Here is a 26839-nt window from a genome sequence, read left to right as displayed (position 1 = left end):
GGGTGCAAGTTGTAGCACTCCAAAATCTTATGACTATAGACTATCTACAGTTAAAAGAACATATGGGATGTGAACAGATCCCAGAAATGGGCTGCTTTAATTTGTCTGATTTCTCTCAGACTGTTCAAGTACAGTTGGACAATATCCACCATATCATAGACAAATTTTCACAAAGGCCTAGGGTGCCTAAATGGTTTTCTTGGCTTCACTGGAGATGGATGGTAATTATAGATTTGCTTTGTTTATGTCACTGTATTCCTATTATGTTAATATGTGTGTGCAAATTAGTTAGTAGTTTAAAACCTATACATACTTAAGGTACTCTACAAGAAGATATGTCAAAGAAATAATCAATCCTCCCATGTTTCCTTCCATATGCTACATCTATAGCTTTTCTTCTTTCTTCCTAATTACAACCCTTAAATAGAATTCGTGCCTCATATCGAATTTACCGAGTATCATAATTCCTCCAGGTGGTAAAGATACCTTGAGACAAGTGCTGGACATAGAAGCCACAGGGCATAAAACTGCAAAGAAATAAAAAGCTAACCTTTTCAAACAATATGGCTTCTCTCTCACTTACCAACTTTACATCTCCCTGTATGGCCCCGGAAGATGACTGGTTAGCCAGAGACGGGTAAGATTCCTCAAGGGAGGAACAACCTAAGACAGGCACAGTCGCAGGGGGGCCATCAGGTGAGAATTTGGGGATCAACAGAGGTGAGGCTCAGAACCTCACCCCCCCTGCTTTGAGAGAAATCTTCTGCATCCGTGGATGTCTTGCTGCCCTTGTCTAGCCTGGATTAATACTTAGTCCATAGGCACACACCTGATCATCTGATCATCTACATTTGCCTTCTTACAGCACTAAACTATGTTTTCTACCTTTATCTTGCATCTACCTACCACTTCAGCATTTTATTAAAAATAAAAATAATAATAATAATAAAGGGAGAAATGTGGGATCAACATAAAAATCAAGTACAAAAATCAAACAAATATTCATATTTGACCTGATTGTTTATGGGTCATAATGCGTGATCAAAACCGAAAGTTTCTGTGATGAATGCCCTTGTACTGTTCACCATGTAAGAATTTATTTACTATGTAAGAATTCGTTCACCATGTAAGAACTTGTTCGTTATGCTTCAGAAGATTGGAGACTGACGAGAATTAGACTTGAGATGGATTAATGATTGTACATTGAGCATTGACCCCCCTATACTGAATTTTATTGTTGTTAACAACCATTTGATCAATAAATATGAGAGATGCCCTCTCAAAAAAAAAAAAAAAAAAGCTAAAAAAAAAAAAAGATGTCAACACTACTCAAAGTGATTTATTTACAAATCCAATACAATTCCCATCAAAGTTCTAACCATTTTTTGGCAGAAATGGAAAAGCAGATCTTTAAATTCACAGAGAATTGCTTGGCACCCCAAATAACAAAAACAATACTGAAAAGGAACAAAGTTGGAAAACTTGTACTTTCTGACTTCAAAACTGCTACACAAAGCTATAGTAACAGAAACAGCGTGTGTGTGAGATATGGCATACATACAGAAATACAGACCAATGGAACAGAACTGAGAGTTCAAGAATATATAAAGAACTCCTAAAACTCAACAACAAAAAAGAAAACTAAAAAATAGGCAAAGGATTTGAACATTTCCCAAAGATATAAAAACGGCCAAGAAGCACATCATTAGTAATTATGGAAATGCAAATCAAAATTTTAAAAGTGGAAAATAACCAGTGTTGGCGAGTATGTGGAGACTTGTAAACCTCGTGCATTGCTAGTAGGATTATAAAATGGTGCAGCCACTGTGGAAAGCAGTTTGGCTGTCCTCAAATTTAAAGAGTTACCGCATGACTCAGCAATTCCACTGTTAAGCATATGCCCAAAAGAGGCGAACAGGTATTCAGACAATTGTAAATGAGTGTTTACAACACTATTCTCAATAACCAAGAGGTAGAACTAACTCTGATGTCCATACCTAATGAATGGATAAACAAAATGTGGTATACATTCACACAATGAAATATTTGGCCGTAGAAGAATCAAGATATATGCTACAACATGCATGAACCTTAAACCATTATGTTAAGTAAGCCAGACCCAAAGGACAAATACTGTATGATTCCATTTATATGAGGCACCTAGAATAGGCAAATTCATACAGAAAGAAGGTAGATTAGAGGTTGCTGGGGTCTCAGGAGAGGATGAACGGGGAGTTACTACATAATGATTACAGAGTTTCTGTTTCAAGTTATGAAAACGTTTTGGAAATAGATAGTAGTGATGGCTACACAACATTGTGAATATAATCCCACTGAATTGTACACTTAAAAATGGGAATTCTGTTACACATACTTTTTTTAAAATTAAGGTATCATTGATATACACTCTTATGAAGGTTATAGATACTTTTAAAAAGCAATGACTATAACATGCCAAAGACCAAGTCATACACTTTAAATTAAGGGTAAATTGTATGATATGTGAGTATCTCAATAAAGCTGTTAAAACAAAAAACAAAAACTACTTTGGGCTGGTCCTAGCTCTGCTATACACCACCTGTAAGACTCATCAAATTAGTTCCAAGTGCATAAAATGGGACTGGCGCCGCCTACCCCATAGGGCAGCCGTGTGGATTAACTAAAATACTTTTTTTGAAGCCCTTAGCTGATGGTTCTTACTCAACAGCTATTACCACATACAGAAAACTGAGGTAGGCATAGTGCCCAGACAAGGGACGGGCCTTGCCTGAATCACACTAGGACCTCAGTTTCTTGGTATTTTCACCCAGTTTACATATTAAGGAAGAGGAACAAAAACATTTTAATAATGATGTTCTCTAGTTCACAACCCAAAGAGAATATGCTATGCTACAAGAAGAAAAATCTAAGAACTTTGTAAAATTCTAAAGGACTTTCTAAAGATCCCTACTTTTGATAAAGTACTGTAATTAAGGAAGAAAAGCACTTTTGGTACAGAACTGGAGTAAACCAAATTCCTGAAACTAGATGCTGTTAAGGACAACTGAATTACAGCAGTGAGTGTGGGGAGGAGCTTGTCAGTCCCGATGAAAAGTCCCTGAGATTCTTACCTGAGAAGGTGAATACAAGCTCATGTGCATCTTGTGGGCCTTGGTGAGAAGGGGAATCAAGGCTGCCAAGTGACAGGAAGTGAGACAGAGAGGCCCCATTACATTTGCAGGCTATGACCCTGTATGGATCTCTAGAACTGAGTCAGATGCTTGATGACAAACATGTACAGACCTGACATCACTATGGGTATAAACTACAAGTCATACAGCCAGAGGAACTCATAGATGATTTCAGAGAGGTAAAAAAATACACTTGGAATTACTGAAACCTTGATTTGCTCTGTGGACAACCTCCTATTTATAACTAGAAGGGATGAAGAAACTCCTAATGTGAATTTAATTCTAACCAACAAAACCAACTGGTTAAAGTAGAAACTTGAGAATTCCAAGTCAGTCAGTGAAGGAAGTGGTACCATGGGCCTTAGGCAGACTTAAAAGATTCTGAGACCAGATGTAATCCAATGACCAGGAATTTCAAAAGAGGGAGACAACAATGCAAGAAGAAATTTACACAACACAATCACAGATGACCCCAGTGGGAGTGAAGACTAAGTATCTTGGGAATGCTGGTGAGCTCAAAGAAGTTTTGAGTGTCATAAAAAGAAAATGCACCAAAGATGAAAATATGTCCTTATTCTGATAAGGACAGATATCTAAGTATTGGCCAAATATACTGGCAAGAAGGAATGAGTCCAACACTGGTCACCTGCCAGAGAATTACATCACAGCACTGGCATACCTATGAAGGGTCAAGTATCTTGTTTTTTGTTACAACAGTGATAATGGCAAATATATAAAATGTAAAAGGTGAGCTTGAAATCAAATCAGAACAAAATTCTGGAAGCAATCAGCAAACACATGGTTTACAGGAATGATAAAGGAAATAGAGTAGTTGGAAGGCAGCAGGAGCTTGATCAGGAACAGGTCATGCAGACCAAACTCACTGTCTTTTTTTAGATATGTGACACAGATCAGGAGAGGCTGAAGAGCAGGACTTGAGCATAAAGATCTGGATTGCGCTTTTGTGAAATCTGCAGTTAACCTGAAACTGAGGCAGTAATCAATGTTAGATGACATAATCAGGATTTTAGAAGATTTAGAGAACTGTACAGATGGTATAAGACAGAAAGTGAACTCCAAACTCCTGTAACAATCCCTGCCACATAATAAGCACTCAATAAACCTTTGCTGAAGGAGTGAATGTTTCTGGAGCTATCTAAGTTGAGACTTGTGGACCAATGGACTTAGATACTGTAGAAAGCTAAAAGCATTAGGAAGGCAGTTCAACTAAATGATCTAAGTATCACTGTAACTTGCCTTGCTTCTTGATTTATCTCAAGTCCTTCCAAATCACTTTAAGCCTCACTTGCAATCTGAGAAACAGTTCTTCCTCCACAGTATCTTTGATTCCCAAAGACCCCTTCCCTCATGTCACCGTTTTCTTAACACACATCACAAGGGAATGTTCTACTTCAGCTCCATTTCAGACACCTGCATACATACAGCAAATACTCACAGATGTATGCCCAGAATTGAGGACAATTCTGAAGGTGCTAAAAAATTTCTTCCCTTTCTTTTCTAATCAGGAAAGTATAGTGGAATACAAGTGTTTGAGAATGATTATTATTATAGGGAGACTCAAGCATTTGCTCTAAAGTATTTAAAAATCAATAAATAAAAAGGTAAAATCGCCCACAAACTTCAGAACCTCCAGTTATGAGAAACTGAATATTTCATGCCTCAATGTAGTGAACACAAGAACACTGTCAATCTCTTCAGCTTAGCCCTTTGGTGATACAGCAACAGCCCACTTCCCCTGCTTTGTCTTTTGCCACTTTGCCCTCTGCCCACCAGATCCCCAGCATTCTCACCAACCTGCAGCTACTCAGTGGTGTTAGTCTTGTTCATACAAGTTCTTTTCTCTGCCAGGAATGCCTTTCCTCAGTTAACTTCTATTCATCTTTCAAAACTCAGTTCAAGGGACACCTCCTCCAAGAAGCTTCCCAGACCACTCCCATGTCCTACCCCTACCCCCCCTCTTTCCTACTCTGTTATTAGAGCACTTACCACACTGCTGGTTTCTGTCCCTATTCTTTCACTAAGCTCCTGGGTGGCAAGACCCTACAAGATATCCCTCCGGGGTTGGCTTCATGAATGGATGATTAATGAGCAAACTCACATCAACTCTCAGAACCAGGGTGCCTTGTAGGATCAAAGGATTTAAGTAACTTGCCTAAGAGCACACCAGGAAAACTGGGCTTGAATGCCCTAACCATAGTGCTTCGCCACTGGGTCAGAGAACACACTTCGCAACAGGAATTTTATGACAATAGCACCTTTGCTCTAAACACTTTCCTCTGGTCAATGATCTACTTTTGAAAGGGCTACACTGCTTCCTTTAATCTGAGAATGTTCTTGCAGGGTGTGACCTGCCTCCCATGAACCATTCCAGCCCTACTACACCAAAGGCATGGGAGAGCTCTGCCGTTTTCAAGGAGGGGGACTATCTACTGCAATTCACCTTACACAGGTACCAAGTATCCCCCTTCAAATAAAATCCCAGGGGTCAATGCAACTCTTTAAAAGAGGTGAACAAGAGGGGAAAATGACTAACGGACCTGTTTTAAAATATCTCTTTATTTGTAGGAACATTCTTTTGAAAATCAAGTTATATGGGAAAAAAAGGAAAAAAGAATCTTGTGAAATACTTTAAGAAATAAAGTTCACCCAAGCCACCATCATTCCCTGTAATACTATCAAGGGGAATAACAAAGCTTCAATTCTTGGCACATTTTGTCCTACTTGTCTCACCTTCCTCATTTTAATTTTAATACTTTTCTGGGTAACCTAATTTTAACAGTCCCAAGAGAGTTGTTTTAGCAAGATCAGACAGGGACCACTAAGTTTTGAAGCTAACATAATTCAAAGAACTATTTACTTATGCCATAGCCATAAGTCTCATTTAAATATACAAAAATGGGAAATACCATTAAGTGGAATTTGGCACAGGTGTATTTCTTGGGTCCTACTTACACTGGTCTCAGTGACACACCAAAGCCTTTGATGACACTTACATGGCTGGGTTAGTGTCATGAGGTGGCTCAAGTGTGGAGACCTCTCTCTGGGGTCTGAGACTAGCAGAGCTGCATAATGGGAAAGCATATAGGTTTCCTTAAAATATCCATCACTGATCATTGATCATTGATTTTGAGTCACAACAACTCTCTGAATTCTAACCCCCTACTCAATATGATCAGATAACAGACATGACAATGACTCAAAAGGCTGAAACTGGATGGAATTTAGAGCCCAGACTATCCCAAAGTATTTTAAGGTGTGGACAGGCTAGTGGTATGTACCTGTGCAGGGGCAGGTCTGTGTGGGATGAAAAAGCTGGATGGCCTACTCAGCCAGGCCTCTGGGTTGGCTGCTTCCTCTGGTTTCTTTCCTGTTCTTCCACTGAGAAGTATATAAAGCACCTGGGTCTCCCCAGACCCTGACCCCTGCCACAAGACTCAGATGCTCACCCTTTCCTTACAGCCAATGTGAGAGGAAGAAGTACTACAGACTCTGAAACAAACTTTCAGATATATTTCACTCAGGTATTATTCCTGGTCCAGAGAAAACGAGAATAACCAATGAAAAAATACACACAAAACCAATTATAGCTAGCTTTTCTCTGTAGGCAGACTGTTTTGTGGATTAAGTTTTGCTTTTATGAAACAACAGGCTCCATTACTTCATCCTTCTGCTATGTACCTGGACTGTCTCCCAACCCTGCCCTACTTTGACCTTGGGGTGAACATACAGAGAACAATCACTAACTTAATCTCAGTTTCTCTAAAATACATACAATTTGCTAATACTAAGAAATCATAGTATTGTAACTGGAATCATATTATGTTACTCATTTGCCCTACAATTTGTGGTTCACAAAGCATTTTCACAAATTATCAATGAATGAAAGAACTGGGATTTTTGGCACCAAATCCCACGTTCTGATACAATTAGTACTTAGGGCCTACCTCTGTTGTTATTTTATACCTCAGTAAAATAAATAACAACACAAACAATATATGGGACTGTTCGTCTAAAAATATACTTAGTTTTTTTTCCTTTTTGGTAATTAAAGGAGTATCCTCATAAAATACACACACACATTGGTAATTAAAGGAGTATCCTCATAAAATACACACACACATTGGTAATTAAAGGAGTATCCTCATAAAACACACACACACACACACACACACACACACACACACACACACACACACACACACACACACACACACACACACACACACACACACACACACACACACACACACACACACACACACACACACACTTAATTTTTCTGATTCTTCTGTTCTTTCCCCAGGTCCACTATGGGGTCTGTCATCACATATGGTCACTCTGGGTTTATCAAATGTCTCACAGAACTTCCACCTTCTCTTACCCCCACAACAGGCTTATCAACAGTGGCCTTCAGGACTTCTCTGTATTTCAGCAAGCCATAATGTGCTAAAGCTTTGGGAGTCTTTTTCTTAAAGGTAACTAATATCTAGTTGGAAGAACATCACTTGGTGATTAAAGTGTTCAAGTTCTATTTTATGCTATTATAATTTATAAAATCTTTAATAAGGTCTGAAATATTTACAAATTACTCCTGTCTAGCTGAAGAGGAATTCTAAGACATTTCTTATTTTCAACTAATCATCATGTAACAAGTATGAAACTGTAGAAGTCTTTTAGGTCATGAGTCTTAACCATCACCTTTCTTTATTGGAAAGAAAAGCAACTATTGCGGGATGAAATCTATAAGGGTTTTGGGGTAGAAAAAAAGAGCAAATAGCTGGGAACTTGGAGAAACAAGGAGTAGGAAAAGACAAAAGAGTCATGTGGAACATGCACAGTGCTTTCCAAAATCACCCAGTTCTCTTATCCCTTATTCCTGAATATAACCTTCAACAAGCAGTCATTACTTTGCAGAAACGAAACTGAAACTAAAAATGATAACCAAATGTTAAAGGCCCCCAAAACCAGCCTTAGTAGATTTTACCTCTAATGCCAAGGCCGTCTTGTCATATGCACAGGGTACTCTTTTCTGGATTGCTTTTGCAAAGACAGGTCCATTCTGTGTGGATGGCAAAGGGTTGATTGCTGCCCCAGGAGTACTGGAAACTGCAGGTAGAGGAGTTGTGGTCTGAGGTTGAGCATATGCATGAGCAGGTTCTGGGATCCCGTAACTGTTGGAATTCCTATTTCCATGCTTTCCGTGTGGTGAAGATCTCACAAGCTTTTCAACATAAGGGACGGGAATCATCCCAACCCGACCATCCTTGTTCCGGGCACTCCACCACTGTTCTTCAGGCTTCTCTATTATCACCAGGATCTCACCCTTTTTAAAGGGCAGGTCTTCAGCATCATTCCCAGGAAAATCATAGAGAGTCCGTACATATTCTAGATTTTCTTCTGCTGCAGGCAGGTTGGGTGCTGATACAGGTCCCATTGGTGGGCTTGGATACCTTAAGAAAGAAAGAAAATTAAGAGAAAGATCTTACTCTATATCAGTGTTTGCCAAACTTTTAAATAAACCATTCTCCTCTATAATGAACTGATTCCCTCAATATATTCTCAGTAGTTACGAAGATTCTGTCACACTGTTGTGTGTTCTATAGCTTGTTCTGCAATGGACGTTAGTATCCTGAATGTCTTTTTAAATTACATGTCAAGTGCATACACACACAGACAGCCCATCTCTGTTTTATAGGAACCTTTTGTTTACACATAGAGATATACCTCTCTGAAATTAAGTTCAGTAGCTGCCTTCCTTAGGACCCTGTCACAATCACCCACTCTCTTCCTCCCACTCCCAATCTGTGTGGCATGCACCCGGCATACTTCCATGGGCATCTAGAGAAAATGACAACGGCCTCTTTGTCCCTCAAAATATGAAAAACCAAAGAAGGGTTTATACGCTTGCCAAATTAAAAACAAACAAACCCATATTGCACCTCATACAGGAATCATCATCTGGGCATCAAAATGAAAATGTGGGAAGTTTTCACTGCAAAACTCACAGGCAAGAGCTCTCATCTAAGCATCAGTCTACAGACACCAGCAGCCCCTTTTGCCTGCTCAGATTCACTGGGTACATGTCAAGTGCCCTGGAGAATGCACCCCCCCACACCCCTATTCTCCAGTAACACTCCCATCTATAATGCCCTTTGTGCCAAAGTAGTGCAGAGGTCTTCCACCTAAGACATGCTCTGGGAAGTTGCAACACACCATGTTTTGGAAAAAAATATTTTACCATTGCTTTTTTTCCTCCCCTAACTTTTCTGAAGCCCCCAATTGCCACGAGAATAACAAACCCTGGGCTTTATCCAGAGTCTGCATTGCCTGCAGTACCATCACCAGAGCTCAGTTCTGTAACAGCCCTGAGGGAGTAGGATATAGGATATGCCTGAACATAACCATGGTTGACGGTTTCCCATTTGTTTTTGTTTTTTTTTCAGAACGTTGTATTTACTAGGCTCCCCCCTTCACCAAGTTCCCCCCACAATCCCCATTACAGTCACTGTCCATTCCCATTTGTTTTATCTTCTATTAGCTCATGGCCACTCTTTCTTTCCCCCAATTAATGATCTAGAAAGTTATTTCACATAATGCAATCTCTTATGTTGAAGCATTTGGATTAAAAATTAGTTTTCCTTTAAAAAAATGTTCCTATATTATAATATTCGGGGGAAAATAAAGGAAAGCAAAAGAGAAAAAAAAAATCCCATAGCCACAATTCTCCTTCCCATTTTTCACTCCTCCATAGCCAAGTTTATGGTTTTCTTAAAGAATCTTGGGTGTGCCTGTGGTGGTTTTGCTGCCTATTACCACAGGCGTTTCCCCACATCACTGGTCTCTGATCACTTCAATGCAAGGTAACATTTCCTTCCCTGAGCCCGCTGCAATGACGCACCCGTGTTTTCGTTTTTCTTTCTCCCTTAGTATCACAAACTCTTTCGGGCATATGTTCCCTATATTAGATATTTTGGTAAAAGCCTAGATTCCCAGATTAAAGAACACGAACATTTTCACAGCCCTTGGTGTATACTGCCACACTAACATAATTTGGCAAAGTTCACATCTTTAATGTAAATGACTAGCTTCACAGTAGTCAGAATAACATGGTGATTAAGAGCTTGATTTAAAACCTCAGAGACCTTATTAACATGGTAACTAAGGAGCAAATTGCTTAATATCAGTACATCTAATAAGCAATAGCTGTAGTAGGAGGAGCAGCAACAGTAACAAAGAATTGATACTTATTACCTATGCTAGGCACTTCGGTTTGCAGTCTTTTTTACAGACATTACATTATTTAACCCTCACACTAATCCTGTGCAGTACATGCTGTTATTATCCCAATTTTATAGATGAGGAAGCCAACGCAGAGCTAGATCTGCATTCCGGCAGTCTGGTTTTAGAGTTCTCACTCATAACCTCTAAGCTGGTCACCCTCAGGAATAAATCCTGCATCTTTCTGATGTGTGAGAATTAATGTCAAATTGTGTATGAAACATTCACGAGTTCCTGATCAGTACTGAGCAAACAATTAGCTCCTCACTCCCTTTAGGGTACACCCCTGTTCCTATTTCAGAGGCTACAGAGATTCTGCAAAAAGTTTGGACTGTACTACTTAAATCGCAGATATTTTACTAAGAGCACACCAGTTTCATCTCAGACCCCAGGGTATTTTATTGTTTTATATGGTTAAAAGTTAAAAGCAGTTCTCCAACAGATTGTGAGGACACTACTGCAGCTTCAGCAGGGACTGACAGTAATGAAATCTACTTACCCAGGTATCTACTGGCCTCCCTATATACTATGAACTTAAATTAAAACCAAGTTCCTGCTCTTGAAAGACTGCCAATTTAGTAGGGGCAGAGACTGAAAGGCAAATAAGAACTCAAAGTGTAATTAACAGGTTTCTTGACAGCAGTTGATAGGGTCAAGGAACACTCGGAGTAATTTCTGTGAAGAGTCAGAACAAGCATGGAAACCACCCAAAAAACTGAAGGCTTGACCCTTTGAAGCTGAAAAATGTCATTGAAGACAGGCTTACAAATTTTCGTTCTGCATCAGAAAAAGACTATAAAGGCCAAAGGTTCAGGCTCTCCCTTCCCCAACCTTCCCATAGCTCCTGGGGCACACTGCTGTTCCCACAAACACAGACTGGGAGCTTTGCTGGTGAGGCCCTCTAGAGGCTGGCAAACTTTTCTAAAAGGCTGTTACATGTTTGAGGCTGAGAACTACATAAGGCCTTTGTCCTATTTTTTTTTTTTATCCAACCCTTCAAAAATTAAATAACCATTCTCAGCTGTAGTACACTACATAAGAACTGTTATTCTGGCGTAGGGACCACAAACTGTAGCCTGTGGGCAATTCGGCTTACTGCATGGTTTTGCAAATAAAGTTTTATTAGAACACAGCCAAGCCCATTCTCTTGTGCATTGTCTATGACTGCTTTTGTGCTATAAGGGCACAGCTGATTAAGTTGTGACGGAGACTACATGGTCCACAAAACTTAAAATATTTACTATCTGGCCTTTAGTGAGAGTTTGAGTTTGCTGATTTCTGGTCTAGATTACTGGGTTAAAGGAGGCAGAGAGTGCTTTTCAACTTTCAACACTGCTCTGGTGAGGGGTGTGTATACAAATCTGATAAAGATGGAAGACAGCTTATACTTTCTCCACCACTATATTGCTATAGTGCCCCCGAGGTTCATTTCCTGATTCAGTACTTGCCTAGATATCCCTAAATTTAACATCAAATAAATTTTCCGACATAAATTCACATAAAGTCACATTTCCGACATAAATTCAGTCTTCCACCCCATATTCTCAAACTTTTGTATTCATCAAAATCCCTGCAAATTACATTAGTTCCGCTGTAGAGATGAAATTATGGTGATGCCAGGTCAGGTATCCTGCCCTTTCTATTAGGCCCTACTGTCCAAAGAAATATGTACTATAAAATTGGAACAATTTATTGTTTCTCAATCATCTCAGTTTGTTTCTTGATCAAGAATGTAAATAGCAGCCATCAGCCCCCCTTTAAAGTTTAAGGAAGAAGAGTTTTCCAAGCCCATTCAAACACACTAGACCCATGCCTCTCCCTCTCTTGTGCCTATGGTCCACAGCACTTTGAGAAGCAAAGCCCTCGATGACTAACTGGTAACTGGCTTTTCTTATCTAATGAAAATGAAACTCCCTCTTCTTGGTTAAAAGCATTCTCAGCTTCATTTATAAACCCATAGATAAAACATTTTCTTTAAACTTGACTGTTAACACCTTCTAAGTGCAAAATCTTATTCATGTTAAAAAAGCAATACAATAACTTCTGGGGGGAGAGAGTTCTTAAGGTACTGGTGATGTTCTAGTTTTTTAAAGAGGGTATATGGATATTGAAGATTTTTCTTATTACGTACAAGTGCACACATAATATACATGTACATACTCTCTCGTATGTATGAAATGTTTCACAATAAAAAGTTGGAAAACAAAACAAAATACATGGTAAAAGAATCAATTTCCAGAAGATTGGCTATGGTAGAAACTGCCTTTTTTTTAAAACCACTCAGTGGCATTGAATACTGAGGACTCCTTTCCATCTCTGGGCATTCCCACCATCACTAGTGGCTCTCCTAGGCCTGTGGTTCCCTCTCCACAGGTCCTCTTACTCTGCTCATTTTGGGGATTCCATCCCAGCTAAGACCCCCAAATCTATTTAGCCTCCAACTCTTCTCAATAACAAACCCACCAGATTTTTCAATCTAGCTTCCAGCAAGCATTAAAAAAGAAAAAGAAAAAAGATTCTCCCTGTTGAAAACAATCATCCCCCTCACCCTGATCACTTTTTTTCTTCTATTCTCTCAAGACATCATCCAATCATCCCTCGAGCACATAACCTCTTCCCTCACCTACCTGCAATTGCTCAGCAAAGGCTGCCAGTTTCTACTTTATATTCCCAAAGCATTTGATTTCAGCTCAGCTTCTCACAATCCCTTCTCCTCTAAGTCTTTAATTGGTCCCACACTCCAGATTCTCACCCTACCCAGTTCCACACTATAGCCATTTCTAAAAAGTAAAACTGACCATGGCAATTCTCTTCTTAAAAACTCCCACTGTTAACTTAGCATTATTCTTCCTCCCTAGCTCACTGCCCATCACTCCCATTATTACCATTCTATGCCTTTCCGAGCCAACCCTGCCACTCTCTGTTCTACCTCTTGCACTTATTCTCATCCTTCAAGAATCAGCTGAAAGAGTACCTACTCTTTCTAGCCTTTCCTGGTCCCTTATTGATTATTCTTGCTTTTAAGCTTTTTAATTTGTTCAATATACTGAGCTTCTCAAAAGGCTAGAATCATGGTTTACTCCCATTACATGCCTTGAGTGTAGCACTGGGCTTTGATGGAGAGTAGCCTCAATATATTGAAATTCTTGCTAATAAAATTTAAATGCTTAAGACACAGGGTAGCCTTTCCCATTCCTGTCTGTATCTTTTTTTTCCTTCTGAAAACACAAAAGCTTTGGCACTCCAATTCCCTAACCCTGGTTTAATTCTGTTACATAGACAAGGAAACCGGTGCGCCACCTGGTTTGCCATCTGAGCCTTTCGCCTCACACTGTCCCACTGGAGCTCTCAGCCATCATTCCAGACTAGTTGCCACATGCCTGGTGGCCCCACCTTATTTGTTATGATCTCAGTTCAACCTAACCTCTAGGATAATCTGAACTCCCACTAATAAGTACAGCTCCTTTTTACTTATCAGAACTAAGACATTTTACCCTGAAGGAACCTTAGAAATAATCCAGTCCAGCTGTTCAGATCAAAAGGAAGATTCTTTCTTATGTAAAAATTTCTCTGGATTTGAGTCTTTAACAAGCGACAAGTCACAAATCACATGGCTACCAGTACTTTACTTGCCATAAAAACACAACACTGAACTGGACGAGCTTTCATTCCGAGCATAAATGATCTTGTATAATGTTCTTGTATCTCATCTGAATCAAATTTAAATGACTTAAACTACCGGTAAGAAGAAACTCATTCTCAGTGTCAAATTCTGTGCTAATCAAAATTACTGGTAATGCTTCTCCCCTACTTCTAATTATGAAAGTCCAGATTTGAGATTCCTGAATTATTTAGAGCAGGGGATGTGGAAGGTGGTGTGACCATGCTGCCTGTGGTATCCTCTGGTCCATGCAGAGCCTGGCTTCGCCTCACAGGTGTGAGGGTGCTCTGGGTGCTCAGGTTAGCTGGGCATCCTTTTTTGGTTCTCCCACAGCTACTTTACCCTGTCAGGTAGCATGGAAATGGCCTTTTAAAAAACCTCAGTAAACAGTATGCTCCTCAAGAGCATAAGGGACTGTTGATTAAATGTTAGTTCCGTATTATCAGGTTACCGTACTACATGCAATGGACAATGTCCACTGAGTAAAAAAAATCGAGATTTTTCTCTAAGGCCAATTTGCCCCAGTTTTAAAATTTTTACATCTCATGATTTTCCCCCTAGCCTTCATGTAAGCTAGAACTGGGGAATTTTATAAGCAAAGAAAGCTACACAAAATCCCCATTTCTAAACCATCAGAAAATGTATTTTGTATCTAAACAACCCACCCAGAAAGTTCTGAAACATTCTATTGTCAAACTGGAAATAGCCTCTATTAAATTAAAACAACAACAACCAGTGATTACCTGGACACTAATCATAACCTAAAAGACAAACTCTTAAAAAGGTTTATACTCAAAATGGAGGCGAAAAACACCACAGGATTTATCAAATGATGTGTAATATAAAAATTACACCCGTATGCAGAAAGAGAATCCTTCAGGGTAATTCAAAATCAATAAAAAACCTATCTGACGTGTTGTTTTGGGGGGATTATACTGAAAATTAACTACAGAAATACCACAAATACAAAAGGTAATTAATAAGATAAACATACAGGGCACAAAGTTACAAATATACCAAGTCATCTTTGTTTCTTTCTCTTCCCTCAGTTGTCCCCCTTTCCATCAGCAACATCAATCTTATCTCCAAAATAGGAACTCCACCCAGCTCTGCCTCTGTCTCTACGACCTATGATGGATGTCATTAGTCACCATCATTTTGCACCTGGATTACAGTAATAGCTCCAGGTCATGCCCCTGTCTCAAACTCCTTCCATGGCACCCACTGCACTTTAAATAAAATCCAATTTCCTTGACCATTCTATCTCCAAACACTTTTTTTATGACCCTCCTCTTCTTGAAGGACCACGCAGCCAACACACTGGCTCTTTCTCACCTTACTTTGTCTAATGTCTAAGTTCTTTCTTATTCTTGAACGACTCTGCATCTACTCTTAGCCCAAGCCTTCTTTCCTCCCCTAGGTAGTTTCATGCTTTCTGTGACCACTCTGGGTCAGAGGTAGGTCCCTTCTACTACATAATCTCAGATTAGATTTCCTTCACAACACTTATTTTGTTTTATTCCTTCTTCTACTTCCTAGTCTGTCTCGTCCTCTAAAATGTAAGTCCCATGATGGATAAAATAAGTCTGTCACCCGGCCTTCCCAGAACCTATTGCTGGGATATAATTCTCTGGTAAATATTTGAATAAAAATACAAAATTAAAATAAAAAGGTTGGACTAGAATAACAAGCACCGATTCTCAATTCTGAGAAAGTCATACAGATGCGCTTTTGCTAAGCAGAACAACAACAAAATGAACTATTAGCTAAGGGGCATGAAACTCTGCCTTTAAGAGCTCAGTTTTAATGCCTAAAAAACTAAATCACTTATTCTATTTAGGACGGGAAGACGCATTGAGCTGATTTTTGCATTTGGTCAAAGCTGTTCTAGCCGCTAATTTTCCACAAAGACTAAAAAACACATCAAAACAAATCTGTGAATTTCAGGCTTGGGAGAGGCAACCCAAGTTCAATATAACAAAATAAATCCAGTCAGGGTCTAATTCAACTCGCACTGTGACTGTGCACTGACTGCCCTCCAATATACGAGGGAAAATGGAAAACTAAATTATAGCAACATGCCTGGGGCGGGGAGCAGAGAGAAAGAAAAACCATTAAAGCTGAAGGTGAGGGGGAGGGTCAGGGAAAGGCCTTATTATTTACCAGGAACCTGGAACAGCAGGTAGGATTTCATAGGTGGGGAGTGGGGTGGGGTTAGGCTGTAAAGAGCCAACAGTCTGAGCAAAGGTACAAAGGTGTGAGTAGGAGCACAGGGATGGCTGCCAGGGAATGAGTGGCCTAGTGGGGATCCACTACAGGAAAGACAAGGAACCAAAGACACAGTTACGTGTGCTATCTGGGAAGACCCGTGTGCGGAAAATTTGGAGCTGTTTTTATAGGGAGTGGGAAGCCACTGCAGCAGATTTCCTTTTCTCTCTCTAGAATGGGAGCAGTCATTTACTCGACACTTTTTGAAACAGCTGTATTATATAGTACCAGTCACCTCAAAATAAATACAACGCTTTGTACATACAAGCTTAGGGGATGCCTGAAATTAACGATATAATTCAACTTCTCAAGTTAGGGAAGTAATTTACTTAAACATATTATAAACTTCATTAGGGTAGGTTCTAAGATTCTCCCCAACCCCTTATTCTGTGCTCAGAGTTGCCTCCAATTACAAGCATCTTCAGGGACTTGGAGATTCACCAGTAAGATTCTTGGTGTCTAGGTCTTTGTTACATAGTATCTGATTTATAATCACTTTCTTCCAGTTTTTAAAGTCCATTTAGTTCAGTAGTTAATCTTACAGTCATTATACTGTCCTGACTTTGTTTCTTTATCTCTATTCCACAGAAGCAACACTCAGGTATCCAGTGGGTACTCCTTAATTATAATAGCTTTTAATGGTAAAAGTCAGGGTAATATTTTGTCAGCAAATCTAAAGACAGAAACACTCATTCCGAAAAAATCTGTATTTAGCACCCTGTCCTTTTAAAACAGACGCTGAACAAATTGAACAGTGAAATAACTTTTATTTTTAAAATTCTAGGGAATTTCTTCAGCTCAGACTTGGCATAATTAAAATAAAAGAAACCTCTGATAAAACATTTAGGCAAATTAAAGCAAATAAACGAAATAATGCACCTTACTTGAAAAAAGGATATCTGATGCTCAGGGTCACTTTGTGTTCGTAACTTTAAAAATGATACTAAATCATTAGGTTTAATACAAAAAATACATCAGACACCGAAGATAGAATTAAGATGTGTCATTCAAAAATTTCCCTTAACAAACATTTTAGCCTTATTCTTCCTTGGAAGATTTCTAGCCTATTCAGCCTGCGGGAAAACTATAAAATAAAAACTCATATAAATGTCCTCAGAGACGCCAATGCATCTTCTTTTAAAATTTTTTGTAATTGACGTATTACAAAATAGGTGTCTATCTTACTTCAAAATTGGCAACCAGCTATCAATATACAGTCCTGATATTTCACAATCTTTTTGTCTCTAAAAGCTAAAGCATTTTCGTTTGTCGATTGTTCTAAAGGCTGCAGTCCAGAAGTTCTTAACCTGGAGTTCAGAGATCTGCTGGGAGTCCAAGAACCTTGAATGGCGTGCACACTTGTGTGGACGTGCGTTTTTGAGGGGAGGATGCCACGGCTGCCCTCGGATTCTCAAACAGCCCGTGGTCCGTAAGGGGTTTAAAAACAACAAAACCTTGCTTCGGTAATGATAACCGAACAGAAGAACGTGACGGAAGGCAAGAGGCATACATGTAACTGCGCAGCCGCCGTTAACGCGTTTTGAACTGCATCCCCTCATCCAGTGACCCAGATCCCGACACCGCCCTTTCGCCTGGAATGCGTTCTAGAAAACAACTTGGTTCAGAATGGGGAGAACCGGGTTCAATCTCTGCGCCCTCCTCCCCACCGCTCACATTTCGATGGACCCCCAGCGAATCGGCCGGGCCGTCCGCGACCCTCCTCCGCGGGGGCGGGGGGCGCTCGCGTACCTGGGCGCGGGCTCGATGAGGGTGGTGGTGTCCAGGTAGTGGATCTTGTAGAACTCCAGCAGGGCCGGCAGGTGGTCAAACTCCTGGTCTCCGATTTTAAAACGGCGGTTGGGCAGCGAGTTGATGATGTAGTGGGAGACGCGCGAGTTCTCGGACACGGACAGCACATAGTCCCCCGGGCAGGTGGAGGAGTCGCGGACCAGGAACACGCCGTGGCGCTGGCCCTGGAGCCGGCTCTGCGCCTCCTGGCGAGACACGGGCCCCATGTACCAGGCGGAGCGGTCTGAGGAGTCGAACCTGGCGGAGGACATGGTGTCGGGCCGCGGCTCTGCGGCGGGTGGGGCGGCGGCTCTCCTCGCCCGCTCCGGACACCTCAGCCCGACGGACGGCTCTGGGGCCGAGGAAGGGCCTCTCGGCACGCCCCGAGGCGCTCTCACAGGGCCGCGCCGGCACCTTCCCCTCAGCTCCGGGCCCGCAGCATCCTCCTCCACCGCCGCCCGACTGCTCCGGGGCCGCCTCACGCGGGGAGCCGGCCCGGGAAATGAAGGGCAGAGCCCGGGGTCGGGGCCGGCCAAGCCGCGCCGCAGCGGAGGCCGCCGAGGGGGTTTCAGAGCTGCCCGGCGTACCGGGGCTGCCTGCAGTCACTCTTGGCCTGGACCGCGCCGACTCCGCTCCCCCACGGCTCTGCACGAACCCAGCCGCCACGCGAAGCACCGGACTCCAAGGAGCGTCGCGCCTCCCGGGCGATTTGACCCAGCCCGTTCCCAAGAGCCACAGCAACAAAATGGCGGACGCGGGAGAAGCGGCCGGCCACCTCCCCCTTCGCTCAGCGCGCTCCGTGTGCGCACGCGCGGGCTCCGGCTCCCAGCTGCCGCGGGGACCCTCCCCGTGACGCCGCATGGCGCGGCCAATCAGGAGCGCGGCCGTGACGGTCTGGGCGTGCGGCGCTCGCCGCAGCTCCCGCGTTCCGGGAGGAGGTGGAGCAGGCGACGGCGGTGGAGGGCACTCCCTTCCTGGGCCGCGGTGCGCCGCCGGGGGCGCTGCCGCTGCCGGGTCTCCCCGCGCTAGCAGAACAGCTGGAGCCGAGGGGGAGCGGCATTCCTAAAACCTGCTCTGGAAACAAAGCATGACGTGCAGGCCGAATCTGCGGCCAGGGAGGCGTGGCCCCGAGGTGACCAGGCCGGCTGAGGGGCCCGCACGCACCCGCGCTGAGGGATCCCGACGGGCGGACAGGCCCCGAAGGGCCGATGTGGCTCGGGAAGGGGATGACCATGTGGGAACGTGGTGACCTAGACCCGAAGGACCCTGAGTGGCCAGCTGACCCGACAGGCATAAGCGTTGTGAAGGCTGGATTGGCAGGGTTAAGGGGTTTAGGGAATCTGCACTGAGGTAATCTGGCGGTCACTAGCTTTGACTGATGTAAGTGAAATGCAAACGCCTCTCGGGCGTGGCCTGAACGCCTCGTCTACTGCGGATTCTGCCTGCTTCTCAGAGTCAATCTTAACGCCTCTTTGCCCCTCCCCCGCCACCCTTGCCCTCCCAGTCTGTCGTTGTCCCTGCCCCAACACACTGTAGAACGTAAATTTTAAGGGAGCGGGGATTTTATCTGTCCTGTTCACTCCTGGGCCTAGCATAACGCCTGGCCCTGAGCTGATGCTTAAATATTTGTTGCATGAATGACAATTAAGATAAACCACCAGGCTACTGGTGCCTGATTATTCATAGCACCACCCCCGGAACCGGACAGACAAGAAGGTGTGTCCAAAAGGAGAAGCAGGCATTACGGACCATACTTAGATCCCTCCGTCGAGGGAACTTCATTTTGACCTTTTGCTCCCCACCCCCCCAAGTTGAACATATCCCAGATTGTACGGTGATAGGTGATGTCCCTTCTAGGGTAAACTAAAGGGGAAATGTCAAGGTCTAGTGCCTCTTGTGACTCAGCCTGAGCAGGTTTTCATTTCCTCCCCCAAATACTTTCATGTTGTATTAGTCTCGGGTACCATTTGAATAGCACAGAATTTGAAGCATGCTGCTTGGATTGGAGTCCAGGCTCAGTCAATTGACTAGCTGGGTGACCTTGAGCCAGTTAATCATTCCATGCCTCATATGTTATTAAACAAGCTAATACATGTAAAGTGCTTAGAATAGTGCCTGGCACATATTAAGCATGATATAAGAGATTTTCATTATTATTATTCAGCCTCTTTCTGGGCTTCTACTTCCATAGCCTAAAAGTTCACAGAGATCTCACAGTGGGTGGATGAGAGTGGGAATAACAATCTGCATTTGATTTTCTGGCAACTTTTCACTACCGGATTTTCCACTTCTTCATCGCCCACTCCTTGTCCAGCCTTCTTCATTTCGTTTCTACCCTTACTTTGACTGAAACTGGTCTCTGGGGACCATCACTAAGCTCCTCAGAACTTACCAATTTCCTTGATCTTCCTGGCCCTATGTAATTACATATGTTGAACATTTCTTTCTAGAAAGACTTAAAAGAATTTTTTTTAAAGCTCTTTGGTCACAAACAATTTCCTTTATCTTGACAGATACTCTTCCTCAGCCTCTTTCTAGAGCACTTTGTCTACAACCTTTAAGGGTAGCAGCTTAGTCCTTACCCTCCGGACAGCTCTCCCTTTGGGAGGCTGATCACGAAGGTTTTAGGAGTCACCTCTCCAGTGGTGATCCGAAACGAGTATCTTCCAAAAGTAGAACAAAAGCGAACTGTACGCATGATTACTACGCAAACACTGTGGTCACAGCCTAAAGTCTTAACCACATTCTATTGTAATTCTGAGTGTCTCTTCCTTCCTAGTCTGAGAATCTTGGAGGCCCACTGTAGTAAGTAGTATTTTTTGTATTCCTCATGCCTTCTGTGGTGCCCAGAGCATAATAAGTACTTAATAAATGGTGTTTGAATGTAGAGGGAAAAAGATAAGAAGCCAGAGAAAAGTGAAAATTTATTTCAGTGAAGGTAAGGAGATTGTGTAATTGTTTCCTGTTACTAGCATCATAAATGTATTTAAAATATATGTTTGGACCTAAGTTTAGCCCTGTATCTTCCTCTCTGTTTAGTCTTCCCATTTGGATTAAATTTCGCCTTTCCACGTCCGCTTTTCTGTCAATGACATCACAGTTTACCTAATTTGCAGATTCAAATCTTAGTTATTGTTTACGTAACTGAAGAACTCAATAATAATTTATATAGTGCTTTTCAATTCACAAAATTCCACATAATACATCATTTTACTCAATCTAACCAAAGTCCCATGAAGTACCCTTGATCCAGAAGCTCAGAGAGGTTAAGTGGCTTGCTTGTATTAGTTATTGTAAGTTATATAGTTTGCAGGAGACAGAGCTGGGACTCTAAAGTCAGGCCTGTTGACTCAAAGTCAGGGTTTTATTTCACTGTTACACAACTGCCTATAATTTAGTCCATTTTCTTGTTTTGCTGACAGGGAAACTGAGGCCCTCCAAAGTAAATTCTAGCACCAGAAAGGAATGTCAATGTTGGGCTAGGGAGGAATGGTTGGATTTTCTTCAGATACTGCCACTGTTCTACTGCCGAAGTTCATTACTCCCTTCATTAAAAATTCCTCTTACAGATGGGTCAAAATTCCTCTCCTTTTGCTTCAAAATAGTCCAGTGGGGAATACGATGTGGATTAGATAAAGATGAAACAAGAGTGGCTTAGTGCTGGTAATTGTCAAAGCTGGGTGATATAACTTGGCGGTGTGCAATGGTGTGCTTAACTCCTTTTGGGTTCCTGGATCCAATTACAGTGTGTGTAGGGGAGAGAGGGGGATTCCTCCACACCCACACAGCACCAAGCAAGTCTTGAATACCAGCAGGGTGTCCAAGAACTCAATTTGATGCTGTCTGCCAGTAGACTGGAGCACCAGATACCCAGGTTAAGGGCTTCATCCTATATGACTGCCCTCCACCCAACCCAATTCAGCTGCCTGTTGCAAGCCCCAGGCTAATACCTGTGCTCCTGACCTACCGGCTACAGATTGGAGGTTCCCATGACCTCCCCTTTAGGTTCGATTAATTTGTTAGAGCACAAACTCACAGAACTCAGGAAGACACTTATGTTTTCCAGTCCAATGAAGGACACAAATTAACAGCCAGATGAAGAGATACATAGGGTAAGGTCCCAGATAAAGGCCTGGCCTGGTGGCACGTGGAGGTGTTCTGGTTCCCCAGGCATAGAAGCTCTCTCTGACAGAGAAGCAGGATCTCAGCAGAGAGTGGTAAGTTCTTCTCAGGGCTTTTTGTGAGGGTTTCATTGCATGGACATGATTTATTAAATTACTGGCTGTTAGCTGATTCAGCCTCTAGCCCCTGCCCCTCCAGTCGGGGTCCAGAAGTCTCTCATTAACATGAAAAAACACCCATTTCACCGTTAAGACTCTGCAGTGTCTTTAGGAACTGTGGATAAATACCAAATATACCTGGGAAATACATATTTCTTATGATTCATTATATTGCAGGGGTGTTAATTATATAACTTTTGTATATATGTTTGGAATTTTTCACAATAATATTTCTTTTTAAGTACTCTATTCCTCAACACAACTGAGACAAGCTTAGAAAAATTTTTCCAAAAAATGTTCTTAGCTGCTGTGGGATAATAAGATGGAAATGGAGATGCAACAAGGAAACAATGAAAAAAAAAAAAGCTTATGACAAAGTTTTGTGAATCTGCCTTTGCTTGCTCACTCCCAGAGCTTCCAGATGGCATTGTACTAACAGTTGCCTTCTAAGATATTTGCAATCTAGGCCCAAGGACTGACAAAGCTTTTTAAGAAAACTTGTCTGGATTCCTTACTTCCTAGACCTGAGGCTGCCTCTGTACAGAGGACACAACTTTGAGACCCACTGTTGACTTTTTGTTTTCCCCTGTCTGGGCAGGTCCAACCCTTGGTTAAGGCCAGCCAGTCTTCCTAAATTGCTGCCTGCCTGAGGACGCCAGAACAAGTGCCTGTCCCTTTCTCCTGCCTTTGACGTTTTTCTAGCAATGGAGCTGAGGATAGAAGAGTCGTGATCCTGTAGATGTGGAAGTACCTAATACATTTACTTCACTGACTTGATAAGGTCAGCAGTTCTCAGATACTCTCTCCACAAACATTGGTTAACCTGTTCAGTTTCTACTGCATTTATTAACCTAATTAAGATCTTTCCCTCCCATGCAATAAAATTTTAATCTCATTTACCAGTTCTCAGTCACTATTCCCTTATGTTTTATATCTATCTCCCTAGAACAAAAAAGGAGCTTATTATTTTCTTTTTTTCCTCCTATTACTTTGCTACTGCAATCAAGTAAAATATTGTCCCTATCCCCCTTGTAATTTTCCACAGCAAACTATTTAAAATACCAACTTAATAAACACTTCTTTCATAGGGTGATATCTCTGAACTAGGCGTAGCTGCCATATCCAGAAGCTTTACTGACCAATACGGGAAGCACTGGCCTGCTCTGTCCCCGTGTTTGGTGTGGTCAGGATCCCTGTGCCATTATCTAATGCAATTTTAATGCTCTCACCTCTTTTATAAAATGTCCACTTTTGTCACTTAGCTATTTGTGGGCTGAAAGGCAAATTTTCTTGTTTGCTGTGAACTGTAGAGCTCTGTGGAGTATCATTAGTAAAATTCTGAGCAGGATGATCCTTCCCTAGGGGGTACTGATTCCCTCTTACACTTATCTCAAATAAGTCAGTTTTATTCTACCCTTCAGACCAGGGGTTTCCAATTTTTTTTAAGGCTTTTTAGGCTAAGAGGAAAATCAAGAATACTATGTAGGTACTTGTATAACAGGAGAAAAATGCTATCAATCCCTGAACATGATTTCAATTAAGTATATTCATTGTTAGATTACATGTATAGAATTCTATTAGATTCTTCTCCTGATACTCGCCTTTTAGCTTGTTACATTGGAGAATCATCCTCCTCTTGCAGCTTAGGTGGAAGCTCCTCAATTGCATAATGAAACGGATTTTGAGATACTGGAAATTTCCATTGCACTTGGCATCAAGTTCTGAAAAATGCCGGTGGAAATATAGTTTAGCTCAGAAAGTGTATCTGTTGCAAAGTTGTGTGGACATAAAGATCTCATTTCAACTTTTGGCAGCATAGGAAGTTTCTAAAGTGGTGTAAAGTAAGATTACTTGTGATTCAAAACTACATCTTTATCGTCAAAATGACTTTGCTTTAGTATACATTTCACATACAAGCACTGTATTGCCCTGTAATTTTAGGTTGAACTCACTGAGAAGCTATCAAGCCTGTAGCAAAAACGAATTCCCAAGCCATAAATTATCCAATAGTAATAGCTTAGAATGGCTCTCTGTTCTGAAATCTTTCCATCTTGGCTCTGAGCTGGAAAAAACTGCAATGAAACTTACCACTGCTAAGCCATTAAATGCTGTGTGGTAGGGTCATTTAGGGTCTTCGGCTTCTATTTCTAACAAAAATTCGTAGACCTGATGGTGGTCAAATATGAAAGCAAATCAAGTTCACTGCTGGTAATTCTAGTTCAATAACACACGATAGATTCAAACATTCTTGTGCACGTTAGCTCCTGATGAATAATTAGAAGTCAGTGAATAACCATAGGCTTTAAGTACCTTACATTTTCAGAGCTTTATAAATTTGTCCAACTAAGCCTTTTTCTGCTTCATGCATTTTTACCTCCCTAATTTGTTAACACATCGTAACAAATCACTCAGGTTGTATCTAATTGGTGTTTTCTCAACTTTGTGGAAAATGCTCTTGCCTGTAATTCTATGCAGACTCTTCAAAGCAGCTTATTCTTCAGTGACTTCAGACTCAGCATTGACACCTCAAATAAACAACAGCAACAGAGCAGTTTCGTTAACATCTAACAACACATTGATAAGCAAGGAAAATCATTCAAAATCATGTGTCTTGTTGTATTAGGAACATCTAATCTATATCCTTCTTCTGGCCAAGGGGACTTCAGTATTGCTACAGCTGCATATAATCTGAATTTACAGATGATTTCCCCTTTCCCTCTTAAAACCAGCATTTTATGTGTGTATTAAAGTTTTTATTCTGTTACTGTCAGAATAACAAGAGGAATCGTCCATTTTTCCAAGTTTTATTTGCACTTCTAAATTTCTAATTCTTACCAATGTTATCGTGACAATTTTTTTATGGTTATTACCTAGGTCCATGTATAGATGTATCTGAGATCTTTTTTTTTGCCCTTTCCCCAAGTTTTTTCTCTTTAAATGTACAGGTACCTTGGTGAGGAAGCAGAGCATAATGGCTTATTTATATTTTGAAAAGTACAGGACTAGAATAACTCAGACTCAAGCCAAAAGTAAACAGAAAAGGACCTAGACCCTCCCAGTCGGCTCTGTCTCTTGGAATATATATTTGATTTGTGAATAATATTAGCTCTGTTGTAGATAGCAAAAAGTGGTTACTTAATTATATAGTTTCTGAATCTTTACACACTTCCAGGGAGTGTGTGTGGAAATTGGGAAAACAAAACAGAATAAAAACAACTTCAAAAAAAGAACCAGGATCAAGGAAAAATTGGTATGGAGACACGGGAGACAGACCTGTAGAAAAGTCAACAACAAACAACAACAAAAACCCTTAAGTCAAAGGGCTCATTGGAGTCCATTCTCTGCTCCTAATGGAGTGATTCTAAGCTGCCATCTTTTTTTCTTGTTCTTTTTACCTTTTAACTCCTTTCACTCATTTGTCCCACCCACCCCTCATCCCCTGCCTCTGGTGACCACCAGTCCGCTTTCTGTATCAATGAGCTTTATTTCATTGTTGTTTTTTATGTTTTACATAAAGGAGAGATCATATAGTGTTTGTCTTCCTCTGTCTGATTTGTTTTACTTAGCATATTGTTTTAAGTTCTGTCTATATTGTTGTAAATGGCAAGATTTCAGTTTTTTATGGTTGGTATGTATATTTCTTTATCCATTCATGTATCAGTGGATCCCTGGTTGTTTCCATATGTTGGCTTTTACAAATAATGCTCCAGTGAACATGGGGTGCAGATAAATTTTGGAGTTATTGTTTTCATTTTCTTCAGATACTCAGAAGTGGAATGGATAGATCCTATGGAACTACAGTTCTATTTTTAATTTTCTGAGGAAACTCCATACTGTTTTCCACAATGGCTGCACCCGTTCCCACCAACAGTGCCCAAGGGTTCCCTCTTCTCTACATCCTCAACACACTTGTTATTTCATGTATTTTTGATAAGAACCATCCTAACAGTTACAAGATGATAGCTCACTGTGGTTTTGACTTGCATTTCCCTGATGATTAGTGATGCTGAGTGTTTTTTCATATACCTATTGACTATCTGTGTGTCTTCTTTAGAAAAATGTCTGTTCAGTAGCCAAAGCAATCCTGAGAAAGAAGAACAAACCTGGGGGTATTACGCTCCCTGACTTCAAGCTATACTACAAAGCTACAGTAATCGAAAGAGTATGGTACTAGCACAAGAGCAGACTCATAGATCAATGGAACAGAATAGAGAGCCCAGATAAAAACCCAAGCATATATGGTCAATTAATAAAGAACCCATGAATGTACAATGGGGAAAAGATACCCTCTTTGGTAACTGGTGTTGGGAAAACTGGACAGCTGCATGAAGAGAATAAAACTGGATTACTTCCTAACTCCATACATAAAAGTA

At 41.3% G+C, this 26839-nt stretch overlaps 1 protein-coding gene across 2 annotated transcripts in view; it reads right to left on the bottom strand.

The window, feature by feature from the left end:
- CRKL (CRK like proto-oncogene, adaptor protein) overlaps window positions 1-18963 on the bottom strand; it is a 30279-nt gene extending 11316 nt beyond the window's left edge. For both annotated transcript variants that reach the window (XR_005054502.2, XM_017679300.3), the window contains exons 1-2: window positions 18148-18963; window positions 8176-8641 (exon numbers count right to left, since the gene is read on the bottom strand). Coding sequence is in view for 1 of the 2 variants with exons in the window: in XM_017679300.3 (XP_017534789.1) it covers window positions 8176-8641; window positions 18148-18458 (777 nt within the window). In the remaining variant the exon portion in view is untranslated. The remainder of the gene's footprint in view (window positions 1-8175; window positions 8642-18147) is intronic.
- Between the last annotated feature and the right edge of the window lie 7876 nt (window positions 18964-26839).

The sequence above is a fragment of the Manis javanica genome, chromosome 15 (assembly GCF_040802235.1).
Source record: "Manis javanica isolate MJ-LG chromosome 15, MJ_LKY, whole genome shotgun sequence".
NCBI lineage: Eukaryota > Metazoa > Chordata > Mammalia > Pholidota > Manidae > Manis > Manis javanica.
The sequence above is the reverse complement of the archived record's forward strand: the minus strand, read 5'-3'. Positions and strand labels throughout refer to the sequence as shown.